Genomic DNA, 23,667 nt, shown 5'->3' with positions numbered 1-23,667 from the left:
CCTACCTGACCAGAAATGTTGTCAAGATTCTTGCCCTGGAAATCCCAAAGGTATCTCACCAGTTTGTACTTATTTTACGAGGTGGCTAATTTGAGTGACAGGTATGATTTAGGGGTGGGGATAGGTGTTGGTCAAATATGTAAATAATGCTAAAATCACATGAAGTTGTACAAATTAGCCACCTCGTAAAATATGTACGAATTGCTGTAAAATCGGGCTGGAAATCCTGGTTAATCAACAAATGCCTTTAGATCCTTTATGATTTGTTATGACTTTTGTCAGTCTATAAATGTTTTCCTCAGTCTGACCGATTAGTACAAACCAAAATATGACCATTTTCAGCAGCAATAATCAGCAAAATATAAGAGATTTGTTTGGTTCAGTGACATTGTTTACGCTCAGTGCTGCCAATATGGCCGATTAATGACACATTGTGAAAACACTATAAACAGACAGAGCATTTTCCAGTCAGGGATAAAGGATTGTTTTCCCCCACGCCATGCCCCCATCTATGACGCGACACCAAACAAGTATTATATGGCATATTATACCTAATTATTTGACTACATAATAGCTGTTGTTGACAGGTGTCAAACTCCAGTTCCAGGAAGTGGCTTGTTAGGTAGCACTCCATAAACATTATAAGTTTTAATTATCTCCCATGCTAAACTGAAAAGAAACAAGTAAAGTACAAAGCATTCGGACAAAATTAATAAGTGATGGCATACATACCTGGTAACAACTCTTTTTCCAAACCAACAGCTCCTAAATGAATAATAAACAATGTTCTCAATGATCTTTGTCACTGTGATTTCCTTGTACTATGGAAAACTACAAACAAATAATAATTTATGATTCAGATATAAACTTTATTAGGTTATTTTAACTACACCAACAAAGTTTAACTTCAACTGGACATCTGTACTGTATATTTATATGTTCTGACATGAGAATAAAGTCATATTGTGTATGTACAGTATACGTGTTTACATACTTCCTTTGCGCTGTGTAATGAAGTTAAAAGACCTCACCTGTGAGATGTTTTTTGGCAAGACACAACAAAACCGCAATCAACAAGAAGTACATTCGTGCTGCCATCCTCTCGACCTGCAATCTCACAGCAATAAATGCACTAATGGGTTTTAAAGCACTATTTAAATCAAAGCATTTTTGAAGATCAAAGGAGGTCTGACGCAACTCCAACCCTGAAATGCACCTGCCTGTAGGTGAAGAGCCTGATCTTGAAGACCCTGAATAACTTGTTTAGGTGTGCTCAGGTGAGTTCCAGTCATATTGTAATGATTACAAAATAACTTGCTAAAAGTGTTCATGTCCTCCTACAACTCAAAATTACAACTTGTGAACTGAAAGTTTTCTAAAAGCTAAAACTTGCACTACCTGACCCACCTCAGAGTCATTAGGCGCTATGTTTAGGCATTAAAAATGCCTCCTAGTGAACTCCAAGTGTGTGAACAGCACCAAGTAGGATTACACAGCAAACCTGAACAAGTGAAACTCTTCCCACATGGAGGGCAGTAATACAGTTTTCCAGTGTAAATCCTCTCATGTAGTTTCATGTTTCCTGACCAACTATCTCCTGTCACAGTGTGAACACTTTCTCCAGGGTGAATTCTCTGATGCAGTTATAGTTCAGCATTTATAATAAATATTCGTCCCACAATCAAAGCACATATGACCCTTCACACCACTTTGTCTTTTCTAGTGTCATTTAAAATAATCCAGCTGTGAAAGCTTCTTTCAACACTGATTACATGTGTGTGGCTTCTCTTCACTGTGTATCTTAAGGGTTCTTTTTGCTGTGAAACCCTTTCAACACTGATCACTCAAATTCATTTTTTAGTGAATTGTTGGTCTTCTGGAAAGTATGTTCATTTACTCTATATGTACTCAATACTTGGTAGAGGCTCCTTTTGCTTTAATTACTGCCTCAATTCAATGTGGCATGGAGGTGATCAGTCTGTGGCACTGCTGAGGTGGTATGGAAGCCCATGTTTCTAACAGTGGCCTTTAGCTCATCTGCATTTTTGGGTCTTTTGTCTCTCATTTTCCTCTTGACAATACCCCATGGAGTTCAGGTCCGGTGAGTTTGCTGGCCAGTCAAACACACAAACGCAATGATCATTTAACCAACTTTTGGTTCTTGTGGCAGTGTGGGCAGGTGCTGAATCCAACTAAAAAAATAAAAATTAGCATCTTTAAAAAGCTTGTCAGCAGAAGGAAACACGGAGTGCTCTAAAATTTCTTGGTAAACGGGTGCAGTGACTTTGGTTTTCAAAAAACACAGTGGACCAACACCAGCAGATGACATTGCACCTTAAATCATCACAGGCTGTGGAAACTCATCACTGGACTTAGGCTATGAGCTTCTCCACCCTTCCTCCAGACTCCAGGACCTTGGTTTCCAAATGAAATACAAAACTTGCTCTCATTTGAAAAGAGGACTTTGGACCACTGGGCAAGTCAATTTCTTCTTCTCCTTAGACCAGGTAAGACACCTCTGACGTTGCCTGTTTCTCAGAAGTGGCTTAACAAGAGGAAAACGACAACTGTAACCAAATTCCTTGACACGTCTGTGTGGTGGCGGCTCTTGATGCCTTGAACCTTGCCTCAGTCCATTCCTTACAAAGTTTACCCAAATTCTTGAATTGCATTTGCTTGACAAGCCTCCGGTTCTCTCGGTTGGTTGTGCATCTTTTTCTTCCACATTTTTTCCTTCCACTTAACTTTAACATGCTTGGATACAGCACTCTGTGAGCCACTTTCTTTAGCAATGAGTGTTTGTGGCTTACCCTCCTTGTGAAGGGTGTCAGTGATTGTCTTCAGGATAACTCAGATCAGCATTCTTTCCCATGATTGTGTAGCCTAGTGAACCAAACCAAGAGACCATTTTGAAGGCTCAGGAAACCTTTGAGTTGTTTTTTATTTTTATTTTTTAAATTGATTAGCATGTCATCATATTTTAATTTGTTGAAATATTGATTTTTTTTTTTTTTTTTTTTTTTTGTTAAATGAGAGCCAAATCACCACAATTAAAATAACCATAACTAGTTAAAGCTGTGTGCATTGAATTTAAATACACACGTTTCACAATTTGAGTTGAATTACCAAAATAAATTAACTTTTCACAACAGTCTAATTTATTGAGATGCACACACATAATACTTCTTACCATATGAGAAGGCTGGGCCAATGTCTATGGTAACAGTACACCATAAAATTATGACTGGAAAGTGATTTACAGTTTTTTACAAAAAGTTTTATTAAATGATAAACTTGACATTTTAGACTTTATAACGTTTAAGAAAAGGGCCAAAATAATCATTATATTAGTAGCGCTGTCAAATGATTAAATCGCATCCTATTTGCTTTTTACATACACACTAAAGAATTTTAGATATATAGAAAATATTATATATATATATATATATATAGTCTAAATTAAATAGAAGTATAACTATTCATATATTTTTTTAAATCTATACATGTTTCTATATACACACACAGTAAACAAACTTATTTTGGATGCGATTAATCATTTGACAGCCCTATATATATGTCATCAGGACTAGTCACCAAATCTGGAGTTTTTAAAGAGACATTTAGACTCGCTAAATACTGGAAGTTTCTAGCGAAATTGTATTTAACCAACATTTACACAAGTACTATATTTCTCTCAGGGTTAACATGTGCCCTTGGTTTAATTTCTGGTAGATTTGTACTTCACCCAAAACACACAGAGAGGTTTCAATAAGCTGTGAGATTTAATGAATGCAAAAGGTTTCAATTAGGCTACACCATAGAGGAAAAAGAAAATGCAATCAACAATCGAAGACTTTCCCAAAGGTTAAATTGGCCTGCTTAGTTGCAAGTACAGCCACAGGTGGTTGAGAAACACATCTGTCTGGAAGGAGATTGATCATCATTGGGTGGAGTTGTCAGCACACATTTGGTTCGAGACATGGATCAGGTCTTACTGCATGGATACAGAGATAGTATCAGTAGTCAGATTTAATGTCCATTCAGCAGCATTCAAATTAACCACACAAGTTTGAAAGCATGAGCCACAAGTTTCACTTTAACAGCTAGTTGAATTCCAAGTATTATTAAACATCATTTTGAAAAGCCATGTGTTTGAAATTGTGCTATTGTGTAAAATCGGGTATTTGTCATTTAAACATAAACGCAAACTGTTTGTGTTGGGGTCCCAAGCATCAATGTAACAAATACCTTCATGTGGATGTGCACATTTACGCCCACATCTAGTTGCGCAGCATTTCTCTTCTTTCGGACAGTCAGTGTCATTTGCACACAACTTGGCACACAAAGATTTTTCTAGAATGAGTTCCTTTGGACACACCCCAGGCTTTTCTGTTATACAAACACATGATAGGAAAACCAAGTCACTGAATACTAAGTGACTCACTGTAATGGGGGGGGGGGGGGGGTGGTATAGCATACATTAGTATAGCATACTTTTAAGTGGTGCCATACAGTCATGTCCACATCCATTGCTACAGCATTTCTCAGTGTTTGGACAGTCACTGTCATATGTACACATCTCAGCACACACTCCAAATCCAAGTGGTCTTGGACAGAAGCCTGGCTTTTCTGCTATATAGACAAAACTTCATTATTAAACACCTCACTGCATTTAAAAAAAAAAAAAAAAAAAAAAAACTACATACCTCCAGCTAGAGCCATACACACATGTCCACATCCATTGCTGCAGCATTTCTCATCATTTGGACAGTCACGGTCATGGGAACATGACTCAACACACACTCCAATTTCAGGGGTTTTTTTTGGACACACTCCTGGCTTTTCTGCTATACAAATACAAAACAGAAACTGCATCACTAAACACATCACTGCATTTAAAAAAAATAATTTACCTACACATTAATATCATAAATACCTCCATCTGGAGACATACACACGTGTCCACATCCATTGCTGCAGCATTTTTCATCATTCGGACAGTCACCGTCAGAGGAACATGACTCAACACACACTCCAATGTTAGGGGTTTCTTTTGGACACACACCAGGCTTATCTGTCATAGAAACATGTGACAGAAATGTGACAAGATTATTATTATTTTTTTATTTATTTTGTAATTGTGTTGGAGGAAAACCATCCCTAATTGCACGTATACAGAGACAGGTAGGTTTAGGTGTTGGTCATTAGTACGAATTCATACGCATTGAGCAACTCAGTTTTTGCTAAAATAATGCAGTAAGAGTGAGGTCGTACGAATAGACACCTCGTAAAGCATGTATGAATTGCCCCCTCTATTGAGTAAATTGCTGGTTTAAATAAAAATGAGCGAAGAGTTTTACAGTTTAACGGTTTTCAACTGTCAGATACAAAAAAGGAAGTTTGAAACATTATGGCAGAGCATCGAAACGCATAGTCAAAAACAAAACGTTTTCCTCACCACTTACACATGGTAGGGTGCAGGTTTTCTTTCTTACAAACTACATTTGGAAAATGAGCATTATCTAACATCTTTACAATGTTTCAAACTAAAATGCTCTGCTTGCGTTTGCCAGCGGTGTCATTTTTCGGCACCCATTTGTATACCCAATTATTTGACTACATAGCAGCAGTATCTCTGGTGTCAAACTCCAGTTCCTGGAGGTGGCTTGCTAGGTAGCCTAGTACTTCATTAACGTTATAATTAGTTCCCATGCTAAACTGAAAAGAGATGTTAAATGGGTACAAAGCATTTGGGAAAAATTAACAAAAGGGCTTAAATGGTGATGGCATACATACCTGGTAACAACTCTTTATCCAAATCAAAGGCTCCTAAAGAAACAAAAGTTCTCAATTTTGTCATGTTTTCCTTGTACTATGGAAAACTATAAACAATTCATGATTTACAAATACATTTTATTAGGTTATTTAAACCAGGGGTTCTCAACCACCAGCCCCTCCCTCCTTCTCCGAATCAATTTGGAGATAGATAAAGTTTATTTTTAAACATTACCCAAACACATTTTGCCTTTGTATCTTTCTACTGAATGTAGTTTAACACACACACACACCAAACACCAAACAATGAAAGTTATACTTTTGAATTTAAAAGAAAACCCTTCACTCAGTTCTAACGATAAAGCTCATTTGCTCCGTTTGAACTGGACTGACTGAATCTGTTTGTACCTATTGATAAGTAAACATGCAACACTCACAAGACATTAATTTTACGATTATACAAATATTTTGAAATTTCTCGTAAAAAAAATAAAAAAATACTATGAATCAGAGAGACAAAATATGATCGTCGCGGGCAGACGCGGGACTTAAAAATCCGTTCCTTGCAGCGCTCTGCAGTGATTGGAAGTTGAGCAGCCGTCCAGTCTGTATTTAACATAGATAGGCTTGTTGCGCCGGATCCAAAGCAATCAGTCACAGAAAATGTGATGCCGTGCTTTTCAATTTAAAGTGCCCCTATTATGCCTTTTCAAATATGATATTTCATGTAGTGTGTCATGTAGCTGTATGTGAACATAAACTATCTGCAAAGTTGTGACGCCGACAGTGCACTATAAATAAAGTTTTTGTCTAACAAAAAAAAAAAGAGTCGGCTCACATTCGCCTAAACGAGTCGTCAGCAATTCGAATCTTTTTTCTGTAACGGCCACACGTCAGGAGCTACACATTTGCGTAATGTCCGCCCACGTTCAATTTCGCGAACAACTTGCCCGCCCACAAACAGTAGGCCTACCATTTTCACGTGGATTACATCATGTCAAGAAGACGCCCTGTGCTGTGACAGCCTGTGAGAGTGAATTTGTTTTACATGCCCTTCCGAAAGATGAAACTACCAAGAATGAGTGGTTAACATTAATTTTTTCAACACCTCAGCAGTCCAATGCCAATCTTGTGTTGTGTTCGCGTCATTTTACTGATGACTGCTTTTCCAATCTTGGGGAGTAACGTTACAACGCGAGATTCACCAAACGCTTGGTTTTAAAAAATGGATCAGTGCCCAGTTTATTTGGACCGGCTTGCTCCTCTGAACTTCTACCTGTAAGTATGATTAATAACTGTATTTTCTAGCGATCGTTCAAAATACGTCTTTGTGTACGTTATGGTGTGTAACAACCCCGCACATGTCTTGGTAACCGGCTAACTTGCGTTTCTGTAGTTCTGTTGTTCAGCTGTGAGTGTAATGTAGTCTAAAAAGTCTTGTGATTGATGCAGCTTGACTGTCTGTCTGCCTTATTAGTTTAAGTAATGATAATGATAAACGATGGCTTAACGCAGTGTTATGGATTGTACAGTGTTGAAGTTCACAACGTAGAGATGTGTGTCCGGTTCGCTTACAAAAGCAAATTGCAAGCACTTTCCACAGTTAACATATTACACCCACTGAGAAACGTCCTGCTCCAGTCGTGCTTGCAATACAGTTTCTTGTCGATGTGACACTTCAACCGTTTCATCGTCAGACTCCGGCTCGAATTGATAGTGTAAAATCGAGGCTATCTTTTCTATGCATTAACAGGTCTCCGCAGCTGTCGTTCAGTTATGCCAAAGGGCGTTTCGTTTTTGCGCTGTAGCGGTAGACCAATCATGCAGGACTGCACCATCTGACCAATCACAGCAGTGAGGGCTCACGGAAAGGAGGGGTTTAGAGAGACTGATTCTTCGAACTGCTTCAAACGAGTCGTTTACGAATCATTTAGAAACGGGGTAAAAATAAATCTAATTTTGGAGAAAACTAAAGTGTTTTTTGAACTTGCATACATGTAAACCTGTTTTAAGAGACTATTACAACAATATTAACTACCTTTAAAATGGCATAATAGGGGCACTTTAAAACACTGATATTGGAACAATTTTACAATAACATTTCAATAATCTAATTAAGATATTGCCAATGCCACCCTGGCGGATCTCTGAGACCGACGGACCGCGGCTCACTAGTTGAGAAACCCTGATTTAAACAAACAAAGTTTAACTTCAACTGGACATCTGTACTGTATATTTTTATGTTCTAACATGTGTTTAAAGCCATTTTGTATGTATACGTGTTTACATATTGGTTAAAAAAAAAAAAAAAACACTTACCTGTGGCATGTTCTTTGGCAAGAAAAAACAAAACCGCAATCAAGTACATTAGTGCTGCCATCCTCTCGACCTGCGATATCACGATGAAAAATGCACTAAACTGATGGGTCAAGAGGGTTTTAAAGCCCATATATAATAATAATAATTTTTGAAGATCAAAGGAAGTCTGGCGTAACTTTAAGCCTGAAATGCACCTGTAGGCTTAGAGCCTGCTTCAAGACACTGAATACCTTTTTTCTTTTTAGGTGTGCTCCAAACATATTGTAGCCTATGATCACAAAATAACTTACCAAAAGTGTTTCTAGAACTCGCAATTACAACTAGTGAAGTGGACGTATTTAGACGCAAGACTGACTAGAACTGAACAGGCAGGGAATAAATAGAAAGGATAATTAAACACAGCAGGTGCAGACAATCACAGCAAAAACACCCTTTTGGAAGCTTTATTTTAACGAGTGAAATACACAAATTCAAGTCCCACAGTGAGCTGTAGGTTATATGTTATGTGTCTCTAGGAAGAACCTACTCGAAAAAAAATACTGTAGTAAATGTACCATAGAAAATGTAGCCTACAATTTCTGTAGTAAATACTATGGTGTTTTTGAACCATACATAGTAACAGTACTATAGTGTTTTCGAACCATACCATAGTAAAGATACCATAGTAAATTGTGAAATACAAACACTATCTTAAACTATACAATTTGCTGTAATTTTACAATAGAAAATGTTGTAAAATGTATCTAGTAAATACTAGTGTTTTTGAAACCATACTATTGTAAAGGTACTATAATAAATTGTGGAACAAAAAACTATAATAAGTTTATAGTAAATTTCTCTAAGTACCATAGTGTTTTTGAACCATACTTTAGTAAAGGTAAAATAGTAAATAAAAAATACTATATTAATCTGTAGTACATTTACCATATGTGTAGTCAAATTTCTCTAGCAAATACTATAGTGTTTTTCTAACCCTACTATAGTAAAAAGTACTAGTAAACTGTGGGCAAAATACTGTAGCAGTTTATAGTAAATTTCTCTAGCAAATACTATAGTGTTTTTTTAACCCTACTATAGTAAAAAGTACGAGTAAACTGTGGGCAAAATACTGTAGTAATTTAACGTAAATTTTTCTAGTAAATACTATACTTTTTTGAACCTTACTATAGTAAAGTTAGTACAGTAAACGGTGAGAAAAATACTATAGTATTTATAGTAAAGTTCTCTAGTAAATACTGTGGTGTTGTGAACCATATTGTGAACCAAAATGGTGAAAAAATGAATAATATAGTAATTTATAGTACATGTAAAATTGCTCCAGTAAATACTAGTGTTTTTGAACCACACTATAGTGAAGGTGTTACAGTAAATTGAATGGTAAGTTGCTGTGGTAAATTTGCTGCTACAACATGACTGTCATCATCACAGCACAGGTCAGGGCAAAACATATACTAATACAACACATACAAATTCCTTAAAATGAACAACACAAAACAGCATTATATAAAGTCATTTTTATTTTTGTTCTTGGCTGCAATGTTTAACTTTTGCCTGACATTGCCGTCAACCAGAAATAGGAGCCTGGCCTTGGTAGCCCCTTGGTAGTTAATTTATTACTGGTAAATGCACTTTTATGTGTCTTAATTACAGTTAATATGGACTTTTACTTGTTATTTCCTAAGTGTTTCTATGGATGGACAGCTTAACTGGAATACCTTTTGATGACTGGACCCCAGTCACTTAATGTGTTGATGCAGACAAACATCAGGGGTTGACTTGACCAGAGAAGGGCCTAAAACAGGCAGTCCAGACAGAAGAATACTCTAGCCTCTAAACAAAACCTGATGTGGACACAAACAGATGTGGACAAATTTGTTGTACTCTTAACAGTTCAATAAAACGTGATTTATTCTTCCTTAAGAGTGATGAAATTAAACAGAAATGTCTCATGTATACAGTAGCGGCCAACTGTCACTCTTACAGCCAACAAGTAGGCCTGTAGGATCAGATGTAAGTTAAACCAAGCAGTTTAACTCATACCCACATCCATTGCTGCATCATTTCTTATTTTTCAGACAGTTACTGTCGACATGACACAACACACACTCTTTTGGACACACTCCTGGCTTCTTTGCTGTACAAACATGTGACAGAAACCTCATCACTAAACACCACACTGGTATTTTACAAATTCTCTCTCTCTCTCACACACACACACACACACTTAACTAAGCTAAATTACAAAATTGCTCAATTATATATATTGTTTTTAGCAAAATGCTTTCGAGATGTCAAACCTTTTCCCTGTCAGTGTTATTTTTTTGTTGTACTAATTAATTGTAGTACTATTTTAAATAATATTTCCATTCATTTTTTTAAGCCGACCTCAAATGAACAATATTTATAATTTATTAAAAAAAAATGTTCCTTTCATCTAAATTATATGACACTTTGTGGTGGTGTGTGATTGTTGTACACCCCAAAGATAGAATGGCATCTAATAAAATGCTTTCAACAGGTCTGTTATACTAGAAAATAAATGTAATGCATTTAAAAAATGTGGTCCGTGGCTAGGGGCTGCCCCCAGAGTTTTAAACCATGCGTGAAAGCTCAAAAACAATATTTGACAGCTCATTTGTTGATTTATCACTGGACAGAACAATACAAACAACATATTTTGCTCTAATGGCGTTGTAAATAAACAGCATAGCTAACTACATTACCTTTTCGGTAATGAGCAATCAAATGAATTACTGTTTCCCCATTACAACAGCATTACCATTTCTGACAATAAAATGCGGGTTACTATAACTGACTTCACTGAAGCGGTTTTCACCCAAGTAGGCTCTCTCTCAGCCAGAGGACGTGCAAAGCAGCGCACCACATTCATCTTCTGAGGTAAATTCTGGCTGACCAAATGAATGACCAAAATAAATTAACTTTTCACAACGGTAATTTATTAAGATGCACACACACACACACGAGATGTTTAAGACCTCCAAAATTCCTACCATATGAGAAGGCTGGGCCAATGTCTATGGTAACATTACACCATAAAATGATTGGAAAGTGATTTACAGTTTTTTTTTTTTTTACAAATAAACAGTTTTATAAAATGATAAACTCGACAATATATTTCATAACGTTTAAGAAAAGGGTCAAAAGAATCATTCTATATTAGTAGGGCTGTCAAATGATTAATCACATGCAAAATAAGTTTACATACTAAGTGTGTGTACATATAAATACACACGTATATTTAAGAATTTTAGATTTATATAGAAAATGTATAATTATATATATATAGTCTAAATTAAATAGAAGTATAACTATTCATACATATTTTTAAATCTATACATGTGCGTTTACATATACATAAATATACACAGTAAACAAACATTTAGCATGTAAACAAACTTTTGTTTCGGATGCGATTAATCATTTGACAGCCCTATAGTCATCAGGACTAGTCACCAAATCTGGAGTTTTTAGAGACACATTTAGGCTCGCTAAATACTGGAAGTTTCTAGCGAAACTGTGTTTACCCAACATTTACACAAGTACCACATTTCTCTCAGGGTTAACATGTGCCCTTGGTTTAATTTCTGGTAGATTTGTACTTCACCCAAAACATACACAAACACAGAGGTTTCAATAAGCTGTGAGATTTAATGAATGCAAAAGACTTAAATTAGGCTACACCATGGAGGAAAAAGAAAATGCAACCAACAAAGACTTTTCCCAAAGGTTAAATTGGCCTGCTTAGCTGCATGTATGGCCACAGGTGGTTGAGAAACACATCTGTCTGGAAGGAGATTGATCATCATTGGGGGAAGTTGTCAGCACACATTTGGTTCGAGACATGGATCAGGTCTCACTGCATGGATACAGAGATAGTATCAGTAGTCAGATTTAATGTCCATTCAGCAGCATTCAAATTAACCACACAAAAGTTTCAAAGCATGAGCCACAAGTTTTACTTTTACAGCTAGTTGAATTCCAAGTATTATTAAACGTCATTTTGAAAAGCCATTTGTTTCAAATTGTGCTATGGTTTAAAATCAGCTATTTGCCACTGAAACGTGTAAGACAAACGGTTTGTGTTGGGGACCCAAGCATCAATATAACATACCTTTAAATGGACGTGCACATTTATGTCCACATCTAGTTGGGCAGCATTTCTCATCTTTCGGACAGTCAGTGTCATATGCACACAACTTGTCGCACAATTTTAATAGGAGGAGTTGCCTTGGACAAACCCCAGGCTTTTCTGTTATACAAACACATGATATGAAAACCAAGTCACTGAATACTAAACGACTCACTGTAATGAGGGGGGAGGGGGAGGGGGGGCTGACCACTACATTAGTATAGCATACTTTTAAGTGGTGCCATACAGTCATGTCCACATCCATTGCTACAGCATTTCTCATCATTTGGACAGTCACTGTCATATGAACACATCTCAGCACACACTCCATGTCCAAGTGTTTTTGGACAGACTCCTGGCTTTTCTGCTATATAAACGAAACAGAAACCCCATCACCTCATGGAATTAAACAAAAAAATATATATATTACCTACATACCTCCAGCTAGAGCCATACACACATGTCCACATCCATTGCTGCAGCATTTCTCATCATTTGGACAGTCACGGTCATATGAACACATCTCAACACACACGCCACGTCCAAGTGGTATTGGACAGACTCCTGGCTTTTCTGCTATATAAACGAAACAGAAACCCCATCACCTCATGGAATTAAACAAAAAAATATATATATTACCTACATACCTCCAGCTAGAGCCATACACACATGTCCACATCCATTGCTGCAGCATTTCTCATCATTTGGACAGTCACGGTCATGGGAACATGACTCGACACACACTCCAATTTCAGGGTTTTCTTTTGGACAGACTCCTGGCTTTTCTGCTATACAAATACAAAACAGAAACTTCATCACTAAACATCACTGCATTTAAAATTTAAAATAATTACCTACACATTAATAAAAATCACAAATACCTCTATATGGAGCCGTACACTCATGTCCACATCCATTGCCGCAGCATTTCTCATCATTTGGACAGTCACCGTCATAGGAACATGACTCAACACACAATCCAATTCCAGGGTTTTCTTTTGGATTTGGACATAAACCAGGCTTATCTGTCATAGAAACATGTGACAGAAACCTCACCACCAAACTGGCATTTTAGAAATTCACACACACTGTTCTTCTTGCACCACTACCATATAAAGAACCTGTTAACCAAAGGTTCTTAAGCAGTTCTTTGTATGACAGTGGTGCTATATAGCAGCTTAACCATCCCAAAGACCCTCTTATGCCATTGTTAACAAACAAAAACGCAACAACCACATTAAGGCTTTTTTTTATTATTATTTTGTAATTGTGTTAGAGGAAAACAATCCCTAATTGCACATATAAAGAGAGGTAGGTGTAGGTGTTGGACATTTGTACAAATTCATACGCATTGAGCAACTGGTAAAATATGTACTTTGTTAAAATAATGTTGTAAGAGTGAGGTCGTACGAATAGACACCTCGTAAAGCATGTATGAATTGCCTCCATTGAGTAAATTGCTGGTTTAAATAAAAATGAGCGCAGAGTTTTACAGTTTAACGGTTTTCAACTGTCAGATACAAAAAAGGAAGTTTGAAACATTATGGCAGAGCATCGAAACGCACAGTCAAAAACAAAACGTTTTACTCACCACTTACACATGGTAGGGTCCAGGTTTTTCTTACATACTACATTTTGAAAAATGAGCATTTTTATGATAGAACATCTTTACAATGTTTAAGACAAAAATGCTCTACTTGCGTTTGCCAGCGGCATCAATTTGGGATCCATAAGAGGCGCCGAATTGCTTCAACAAAAATGGTGCTCAACAGCAGCCTACCCATTAGTGATTCTTTGGCTCGTAATTATAGGGGAACCTCTTTAGGCATTTTTTGGCACCTATCTGTATACCCAATTATTTGACTACATAGCAGTATCTCACTACCCTGAAAATCCAGAGGTCTCACGAGAGCACAATTTGAATTGTCTCTGCAGGACACTCTGGCATCGAGCAATGATGCACGTTATTGCATTACGTAAGCAGTTCTGGGAACCAATCAAATCGGTGTATCTGATGTAGGCGGGCCAGAGGCGAGCTAAGCTGATGACGACAGTGCTGCGACGTCCGGAATCATTTAGTAAACGTTGAAAGATGGCTATAGATGAACACCAGTTGTTTGAAACGGCTTTGGCTGCTATAATGAATGAGTTAGACTTGGCTTTTCATATAAAAGAGGAACAGAAAACAGTGCTTGAATCGTTCCTTCGCAAGAAGGACGTTTTTGCAGACTGGATATGGCAAGAGTTTAATCTATCAGTTAGCTCCGCTGGTAGCTAAGCATATGGGGCTGTCACACCTGGATACGTCACACCGTGTATTGTTGTGATTGGTCGTGGTTTTATCCAATTGCGTGCAGTGAGAGAGTTTCAAATGCATGCTTGGTGCCGCCCCTTGAGTTAGGCCCTTTTCATTGCTCGATGCCAGACCCTTAATCTTAATAGATTAGGGTCTGGATTTTTTCCAGGCTAGTATCTCACAGGTGTCAAACTCCAGTTCCAGGAGGTGGCTTGTTAGGTAGTACTTCATTAACGTTATAATTTGTTCCCATGCTAAACAGAAAAGAGGTGTTAAATGGGTACATAGCATTTGGGAAAAATTAACAAAAGGGCTTACGTAGTGATGGCATACATACCTGGTAACAACTCTTTATCCAAATCAAAGGCTCCTAAAGAAACAAACAATGTTCTCAATTGTGTCATCGTGTTTTCCTTGTACTATGGAAAACTATAAATTCATGATTTACAAATACACTTTATTAGGTTATTCAAACCAGGGGTTCTCAAGCTTTTTATTTTTTATTTTTTTTTAAACACCAGCTCCTTCCCCGAATCAGTTTTGCAAAGACCCCCCTATTCCTGATATTTCCTCAAAAAAAAAAAAAAATATTTTTTACACACATTACCCAAACATATTTTGCCTTTTTATTCTTCTACTGCAGTGGCTCTCAATCCTGGTCCTGGGGGACCCCTGCTCTGCACATTTTGCATGTCTCCCTTATATAACACCTGTTGAGATCATCAGCTCGTTAGGAGAGAGATACATACACTGAACTAATGAGCTGATGATTTCAGGTTTGTTAAATAAGGGATGCAGGCAAAATGTGCAGAGCAGGGGTCCCCCAGGACAAGGATTGAGAACCACTGTTCTACTGAATGTTTAATTTAAAAAAAAAAAAAAAAAAAAAAAAAAAAAAACACACACACCACACACACACACACACACAACACGCACCTCAATTCAAACAAACATAAATGAGTTAGGCTACTTTTGAATTTAAAAGAAAACCCTCCACTCAGTTCTAACTTAATACACATAAAGCTCCTTTTTGCGTGGACTGACTGAATAGCTACTGTTTGTATCTATTGTAAAGTAAACATGCAACACTCACAAGACATTCGTTTTGACGACTATACAAATATTTTGAAATTTCACGTAAATATACTAGCCTATGAATCAGAGCCCCAAAAGTATTGAGTTTTATTTTTTATTTTTTTAATCAGCTGACTTAGGATATGCTTATGCACGGGCAAGTACGTTACAATCTCCGGTCGTCTTACATTAGCGCAACGGTTTGTTTCATGCGGCCAAGAGATGAAGAGACATGCACTCCGGCAGGTATAGGTTACTTTTATGTGGCAGGAGTGGGACAAAACATGAATGTCGCGGGCAGACGTGAGTCAGTCCCATAGACTGTAAAAAATATGGACGTAGTATCCGTGACGTCACCCGTAGGATTCTGAAGCGCTAATTTGAAGCTCATAGTGGGCGGGATTTGGCTGCGCCATCTTGGAATCGCGTCATCGCGCGTCACTCCCGGATAATCAAAAATGGGCAAAAAGGCGGGATGTGGGTGGAGCTGGTTGCTGAAACCACGCCCGCCTAGAGCGACACTGGTGACAGCAGCGGCAAGCCCCCTGTCACTCAAGTGGCCACGCCCTTAATTATGCTGAACTTTAAGGCTTAATATAACTTAAACCGATGAGTTATAAAAAAAATTCACCCCCCCTCACAGTTGACATGAAGGGCAAAACTAGCTATATAGACCAAAACCATTTTTTGAACCAGGCTGTAAACATACTTTTTTCTGCTGTAAAGTTGGGCATTTTAACATGGAGTGTCAATGGGATTGACTCCCTTTTGCAGCCAGCCTCAAGCGGCCAGTCGATGAATTGCAGTTTCAGTCACTTCCGTGTTGGTTTCACGAGGGAGACCGGAAGGTTGCCCCTTGGTCAGTCCTCGCTGCAGCCTGTAGCACGATGACGTAGCTGGATCAGGTCCAATACGTACTGGACGTTGTAACCGGATGCGCGGTGGTTTGTTGTGCTGATATTTCAATATAAACAGTCACAGGAGTGAAAACAGCTTGATCTGACAGCTATGATCAGTTTGTATATTATATCTAATGTTGTTGTTTTTTCCCCCATATATGTGCATGCCCTGCTGACACTGATCAGCAAATTGAAGCAGAACCCAATGTAATCACTGTAGAAAAATGAGTAACCATTGAAGGAACTCTTACCAATAAAAATATCATTAGCACAATGTTTTGGACATTTGACACGATTTTTTTTTTTTTGTGCTGTTATTATTTTTCCATTTCCATTGAAAGTGTAGGTATTTCAAGTATTTTACATGCCTTATTGTATTGTAACTTTAGGATTAAAATGACATTAAGATGACACATAAAACAAATTTTTGACTCCACTCAACAATAAATATGTTGTATATAAACTTACTGAAAATACTACTTGACAAAGGTATGCTTTTAATCCATTAGATTTAAATTAAAACGCTCTGAAGTTACGCAATTTAAAACTTTAAAAATTAACATTTTGCCTGTGTGTAGAGAGCATCACATCACAACTTAAGCATCACATTTGTGTAAATTATTATTCATCAAGTATTACTTATTAATATTCTCCACTACTAGTACTGTACAGGTTATAATATCACAATACAATATTGTCCCTTTAAACCAGCGCATTCGTATTATATTCAGAGATCGCTACTGCGCATGTGTCTATGACGTCGTTAAAACAAACCACCGTGCACTCGCCTAACTACGTCCATTATTATATATATATATATCTATCATTAACCTTCTATTACTACTTGCAAAATTTCATATTCACCACTGCAAATTCACTCAACAAAATCCTTTATTTATTATAGTTTTAAAAGAGGTTTAACAGTATATCCAAACTATTTCATCATCCAAAAATCTTAAGGCTTCTAAAACTATCAATTTGTTACATTTTTTTAATTTATATTGTTTAAGGTTTTGTTTTGTATTTATTTTTTTATTTAATTATATACACACATGTATAATGCTGACATTTTTGTACTTTTGTGCTTGTACCTCAATAAAAATAAATAAACGTCCCGTAAGTATTGGACCTGATCCAACTACGTCATCGCGCTAGCCTGCAGCGAGGACCTCTTGTGGCGGACGCGGGACTAAAACATACGTTCCTTGCAGCGCTCTGCAGTGGTTGGAAGTTGAGCCGCCGTTCAGTCTGTATTTGGACAGGCTTGCTGCGCCTGGTCCAAAGCAATCAATCACAGAAAACGTGATGCCGCGCTTTTCAATTTAAAACGCTGATAATAGTATATAATAATAATAATAATAATAATAATAATAATAATAATAATAATAATAATAATAATTATTAAATCAAATTTTAAGATATTGCCACCCTGGCAGATCACTGAGGCCGATGGACCGCGGCGCACTAGTTGAGAATCCCTGATTTAAACAAACAAAGTTTAACTTCAACTGGACATCTGTACTGTTTAAAGCCATTTTGTATTTATACGTGTTTACATATTGGTTAAAAAAACACACTTACCTGCGGCATGTTCTTTGGCAAGACAAAACAAAACCGTTATCAAGTAGTACATTAATGCTGCCATCCTCTCGACCTGCGATCTCACAATGAAAAAAAAAAATGCACTAAACTGATGGGTCAGGAGGGTTTTAAAGCCCTCCTGACCCATTAAATAAATAAATAAATAAATTGAAGATCAAAGGAAGTCTGGCGCAACTTCAAGCCTGAAAGTCCCATATAGGCTTAGAGCCTGCTTGAAGACTGAATAACTTTTTTTAAGTGGGCCCAGGTGTATTCCAAACATATTGTAGACTATGATTACAAAATATCTTACCAAAAGTGTTCCTAGAACTCGCAGTTACAACTAGTGAAGTGGACGTATTTAGAAGCAAGACTGACTGGAGCTGAACAGGCAGGGAATAAATACAAAGGATAATTAAACACAGCAGGTGCAGACAATCACAGCAAAAACGTCCTTTTGGAAGCTTTATTTTAACGAGTGAAATACACAAATTCAAGTCCCACAGTGAGCTGTAGGTTATATGTTATGTGTCTCTAGGAACTGACTCAAAAAAATACTATAGTAAATTTACCATAGAAAATGTAGTACAATTTCTGTAGTAAATACTACAGTGTTTTTGAAGCATACTATAGTTAAGGTACTATAATAAATTGTGGAACAAAAAACTATAATACGTTTATAGTAAATATCTTTAAATACCATAGTGTTTTTGAACCATACTATAGTAAAGGTACAATAGTAAATAAAATAAAAAACTATATTAATCTATAGTAAATTTACCATATGTGTAGTGAAATTTCTCTAGCAAATACTATAGTGTTTTTTTTAACCCTACTATAGTAAAAAGTTCTAGTAAACTGTGGGGAAAACACTGTAGTTTATAGTAAATTTCTCTACTAAATACTATAGTGTTTTTGAACCCTACTATAGTAAACTGTGGGCAAAAATACTGTAGTAATTTAACGTAAATTTTTCTAGTAAATACTATACTTTTTTGAATCTTACTAAAGTAAAGGTACTACAGTAAACGGTGAGAAAAATACTATAGTATTTATAGTAAAGTTCTCTAGTAAATACTGTGGTGTTGTGAACCATATTGTGTGAACCAAAATGGTGAAAAAATAAATAATATAATAACCATACTATAGTGAAGGTGTTACAGTAAATTTACCATTCAATAGGAGTTTGCTGTGGTAAATTTGCTGCTACAACATGACCGTCATCACAGCACAGGTCAGGGCAAAACATATACTAATACAACACATACAAATTCCTTAAAATGAACAACACAAAACGGCATTATATAAGGTCATTTTTATTTTTGTTCTTGGCTGCAATGTTTAACTTTTGCCTGATATTGCCGCCAAACAGAAATGGGAGCCTGGCCTTGGTAGCCCCTTGGTAGTTAATTTATTACTGGTAAATGCACTTTTATGTGTCTTAATTACAGTTAATATGGACTTTTACTTATTTCCTAAGTGTTTCTAGGGATGGACAGCTTAACTGGAATAACTTTTGATGAATGGACCCCAGTCACTTAATGTGTTGATGCAGACAAACATCAGGGGTTGACTTGACCAGAGAAGGGCCTAAAACAGGCAGTCCTGACAGCAGAATACTCTAGCCTCTAAACAAAACCTGGTGTGGACACAAACAGATGTGGACAAATTTGTTGAACTCTTAACAGTTCACTAAAACATGATTTATTCTTCCTTAAGAGTGATGAAATTAAACAGAAATGTCTCATGTAGCGGCCAACTGTCACTCTTACAGCCAACAAGTATAGGATAAGATGTAAGTTCACCAAGTAACTTAACTAAGCTAAATTACAAAATTGCTAAATTATATATATTGTTTTTAGCAAAATGCTTTCAAGATGTCTAACCTTTTCCCTGTCAGTGTTATTTTTTGTTGTACTAATTAACTGTAGTACTATTTGAAATAATATCTCTATTCATTTTTTAGGCCGACCTCAAATGGACAGTATTTATAATTTAAAAAAAAAAAAATGTTCCTTTCATCTAAATTATATGACACTTTCTGGCGCTGTGTGATTGTTCTACACCCCAAAAATAGAATGGTATCTGGCTGTACCAGAGCTAATAAAATGCTTTCAATAGGTCTGTTATACTATAAAATAAATGTAATGCATTTAAATAATGTGGTCCGTGGGTGGGGGCTGCCCCCAGAGTTTCAAACCCTGCATGAAAGCTCAAAAACAATATTTGACAGCTCATTTGTTGATTTATCACTGGACAGAACAATACAAACAACATATTTTGCTCTAATGGCGTTGTAAATAAACAGCATAGCTACATTACCTTTTCGGTAATGAGCAATCAAATGAATTACTGTTTCCCCATTACAACAGCATTACCATTTCTGACAATAAAATGCGGGTTACTATAACTGACCTCACTGAAGCGGTTTTCACCCAAGTAGGCTCTCTCTCAGCCAGAGGACGTGCAAAGCAGCGCATCACATTCACCTTCTGAGGTAAATTCTGGCTTATTCCTCTCAGATAAATATCTGATAAATATCTTTAAGATGTCCATTTTACATACATACAGTTTTGCATTTTCAATTATCACACTTTCAACGTATCAGCAAAGGACTTTGAGAACCTGGAAGTTAAATTACCTTTTTCAATGGATTTATGTAGACAGACAATAATACTACAAACCCAGACATCTCTTTCATTCTCAGTCATGTTTGGACTTAAAGAGAATTTATTAGGCATATAAATGTTTAAAACACGAAAAACACCAAAAGCAAATTATGATGCAATTCTTACTCACATATAACAAAAATCATGAAATTATTGTTAGTACAACCAGAAGGCAGTAAAAAAAAAAAAAAAAATCCAGACTCATTTAACCTTGCCACAACATGGTTTGTTCACCAGTTTAAGAATTTTCACTAGTGTGAATTTTCTGGTGCTGTTTCAGTTCAGCATCTGTACTAAAGTTCCTCTCACACTTAAAGCACTCATGGTCTTTCACACCACTGTGTCTTTTCTGGTGTAATTTTAAAACATTCAGCCGTGAAAAGCTCTTTCCACACAAAGTACACATGTGAGGCTTCTCTTCTGAATGAACTTGCAGGTGCCTCTTCAGGTATTGTGCCCTAACAAATTTTTTACCACACTGATCACAGTTAAACACTTTTTCTCCAGAATGAGAATGCAGATGTGATTTAAGACCATTTGCTTGTGTAAAACTCTTCCCACATTGATCACATGTATGCGGTTTCTCGCCAGTGTGGATCCTTACATGTGCTTTCAGATTTGCTGCTTGACTGAATCCCTTGCCACAGTGTGAACACTTGTAAGGTTTTTCTCCGGTGTGAGTCCTCTGGTGACGTTCCATTTCAGAATATGTCTTAAAAATCTTCCCACAACCAAAGCAAACAAGATTCTTTACACGTCTGTGTCTTTTCTTGTGTAATTTTAAATCCCCCAGCCGGGAAAAAATTTTCCCACACAAAGAACACATGTGAGGCTTCTCCTTTGAATGAATGCTCAGGGATTCTGTGCGTGGCTTCCGTCTAGTATGAATTTCCATGTGATCGTCAAGACTTTGTTTGTATGGGAATATTTTTCCACAATGAGGGCAAGTGAATTTTTTGCTGGCTCTTCTTCTTAATAAAAATGTACTTTCATTCTGTGAGAGACTCAAAGAGTTTTCTTCAGTTTTGATATCATGGTGTTTCACCTCATCTTCATTCAGTTCCTTACTCTCCTTATTCTCTTCTATCAGGTCTAAAATGAAAGGAAAAAAGTCAAAGACTGACAAGTGAAGGAAAAGGACGTTTGCTACAATCGCTATACAATTGGTGATTTTTAAAAACAATTTAATTTTATGTAGCAGCACTTTCCATGAATTGGGTGCATTTAATTTTGAGTATAAAATTCATTTCAGAATTTCACTTTTTGTGAACAATCCCTTTAATTATTACATAAATACTGATACAATCACCTTCCATTATCTCCATTACATTATAAAAATGTACATGTACTTTTGATACTAGTTATAATATCATCATTGTTAACGCAGAAGCAAAAACAAGCACCAACCTCTTGGTTCTTCAGTGTCTTCATGCTTCACTATGAAGGGTTCTGGATCACTCTTGACCTCACTGTAATCTAAAATAAACTCTTCCTTTACCGTTGTATGCTCTTCCTGATAGTCTGAATGCATGTCTTGCACTTGCTTTTTTACTGATTTTTGATGCTTCGAAATCTTTGCAAATATTTTTTTTTTAAAACAAAACAAAATATGTAGAGTTCGGAGAGCTTCGCTTCTGCTTCGTCTTTTAATGCAGTCTAACATAAACGGCGCTTTTCCGCCACCTACTGGACAGGAGTGTGGACTTCATATTGGGAAGTTGAATAAACAATAAGAGATGTTTTGTTTATGTTTTTGTTTTTAAATAAGGGTGTCCTAAATTCTGATTCTATTGATCCGTCTTGTTAAAAAATTATGAATTCTTCATTCTGTATTCCTTATTTATTCCCAACGATCTTACAGCTTGAATAAGTTGAAATCTTGCTATTTCATATGCATCACTTTTCTATTTGTCCACATTTGTCACAATTTCCCTATTTGTTTTCAACATTTTTGTTTGTTCTTAGCATTTCCAATCAGGTAGGTGAAATATTATGTTAATATCATATTGAATACTGTTCATATGTATTTACCAACTTTAGTTGAAAGTCCTTTAGAAAGTCCTTCTCTATATGATTTTAGAAGCTTCCACACGTTTTCTACCCGTGGTTAAGACAGCATTAACTAGCAGAACAACATATTCAGTTGTACAATAACCGTGTAATCAATGCTGTTGTTTACCCAAGTATCTCCAATATGGCTGTGCATCCTGGGGCCTGTTTCAATAAGGAGGTTCAACCAACTCTGAGTTAAAACTTGAACTCTGAGTTGACTTACCCTGAGATGGGAAACTCTGAGTTTTCGGTTACAGAACAGCTGAAATGAGTTAGTTCAATCCACTCTGAGTAGGTTGACTCTGAGTTTAGTGCTTGCAGCTTGACTATGAAAAGCCCTGATCAATGGAGCTCTGAAATTATGATTCACCATGGCAACAGCTCCCGCCAAAAAGACCTCTGCATATTTCGAGCCAATGCTTAACTTTAATTATTAATAATTATTAAGAATATAATTATTTAATTATTAATAATTAGAATATCAAAGGTAAAAACTGGCAGAACGGTAAGTTACTGAACTATTAATTTTCATGGTATCAAACAGGCAAAAAAATAAAATAAAATAAAATAAAAAATAATAATTAGAAGAAGAAAACAGCTAAACATGGAAGTAAACATAATTCAACCAGGTAAAGCTTTAAGCATAAAGGGTTCATGAGTGTAGGCTACATGATTTTACAAATATTTGACATTAAAATATGTCATATAAAAAAACAATTATGTGTCTAATTTCACTTTGCAGCAGCTTTTTCCACATAGTCTAATGCTCTTTCACAAAATGAAATGTTCTCTAATCCAAACGGTTGCATTTCTTAATTAGAGTAATGAAATGAAGCCAACAGCATGAAGGCT

The 23,667-nt window shown here is 36.4% G+C and overlaps 2 protein-coding genes across 2 annotated transcripts; both read right to left on the bottom strand.

Moving 5' to 3' along the window:
• Positions 1 to 3,828: 3,828 nt before the first annotated feature.
• On the bottom strand, positions 3,829 to 5,928 carry LOC141338657 (uncharacterized). The gene is made up of 5 exons (XM_073844258.1): positions 4,937 to 5,928; positions 4,707 to 4,847; positions 4,495 to 4,632; positions 4,249 to 4,389; positions 3,829 to 3,994 (listed from the first exon to the last, which is right to left on the bottom strand). Exons 1-5 carry the CDS (start codon positions 5,079 to 5,081, stop codon positions 3,957 to 3,959), a joined length of 603 nt encoding a protein of 200 aa, XP_073700359.1. The 5' UTR covers positions 5,082 to 5,928; the 3' UTR covers positions 3,829 to 3,956.
• A 14,908-nt stretch (positions 5,929 to 20,836) lies between these two features.
• LOC141338995 (uncharacterized) lies at positions 20,837 to 22,395 on the bottom strand. Its single transcript, XM_073844610.1, has 2 exons — positions 22,171 to 22,395; positions 20,837 to 21,855 (listed from the first exon to the last, which is right to left on the bottom strand). The coding sequence occupies exons 1-2, from the start codon at positions 22,292 to 22,294 to the stop codon at positions 21,002 to 21,004; spliced, it is 978 nt and encodes a 325-aa protein (XP_073700711.1). The 5' UTR covers positions 22,295 to 22,395; the 3' UTR covers positions 20,837 to 21,001.
• Positions 22,396 to 23,667: the final 1,272 nt, after the last annotated feature.

This window comes from Garra rufa, chromosome 7, assembly GCF_049309525.1.
Source record: "Garra rufa chromosome 7, GarRuf1.0, whole genome shotgun sequence".
Classification (NCBI taxonomy): domain Eukaryota; kingdom Metazoa; phylum Chordata; class Actinopteri; order Cypriniformes; family Cyprinidae; genus Garra; species Garra rufa.
Note: the sequence above shows the minus strand (reverse complement) of the source record. Positions and strands in the feature narration are given on the sequence as shown.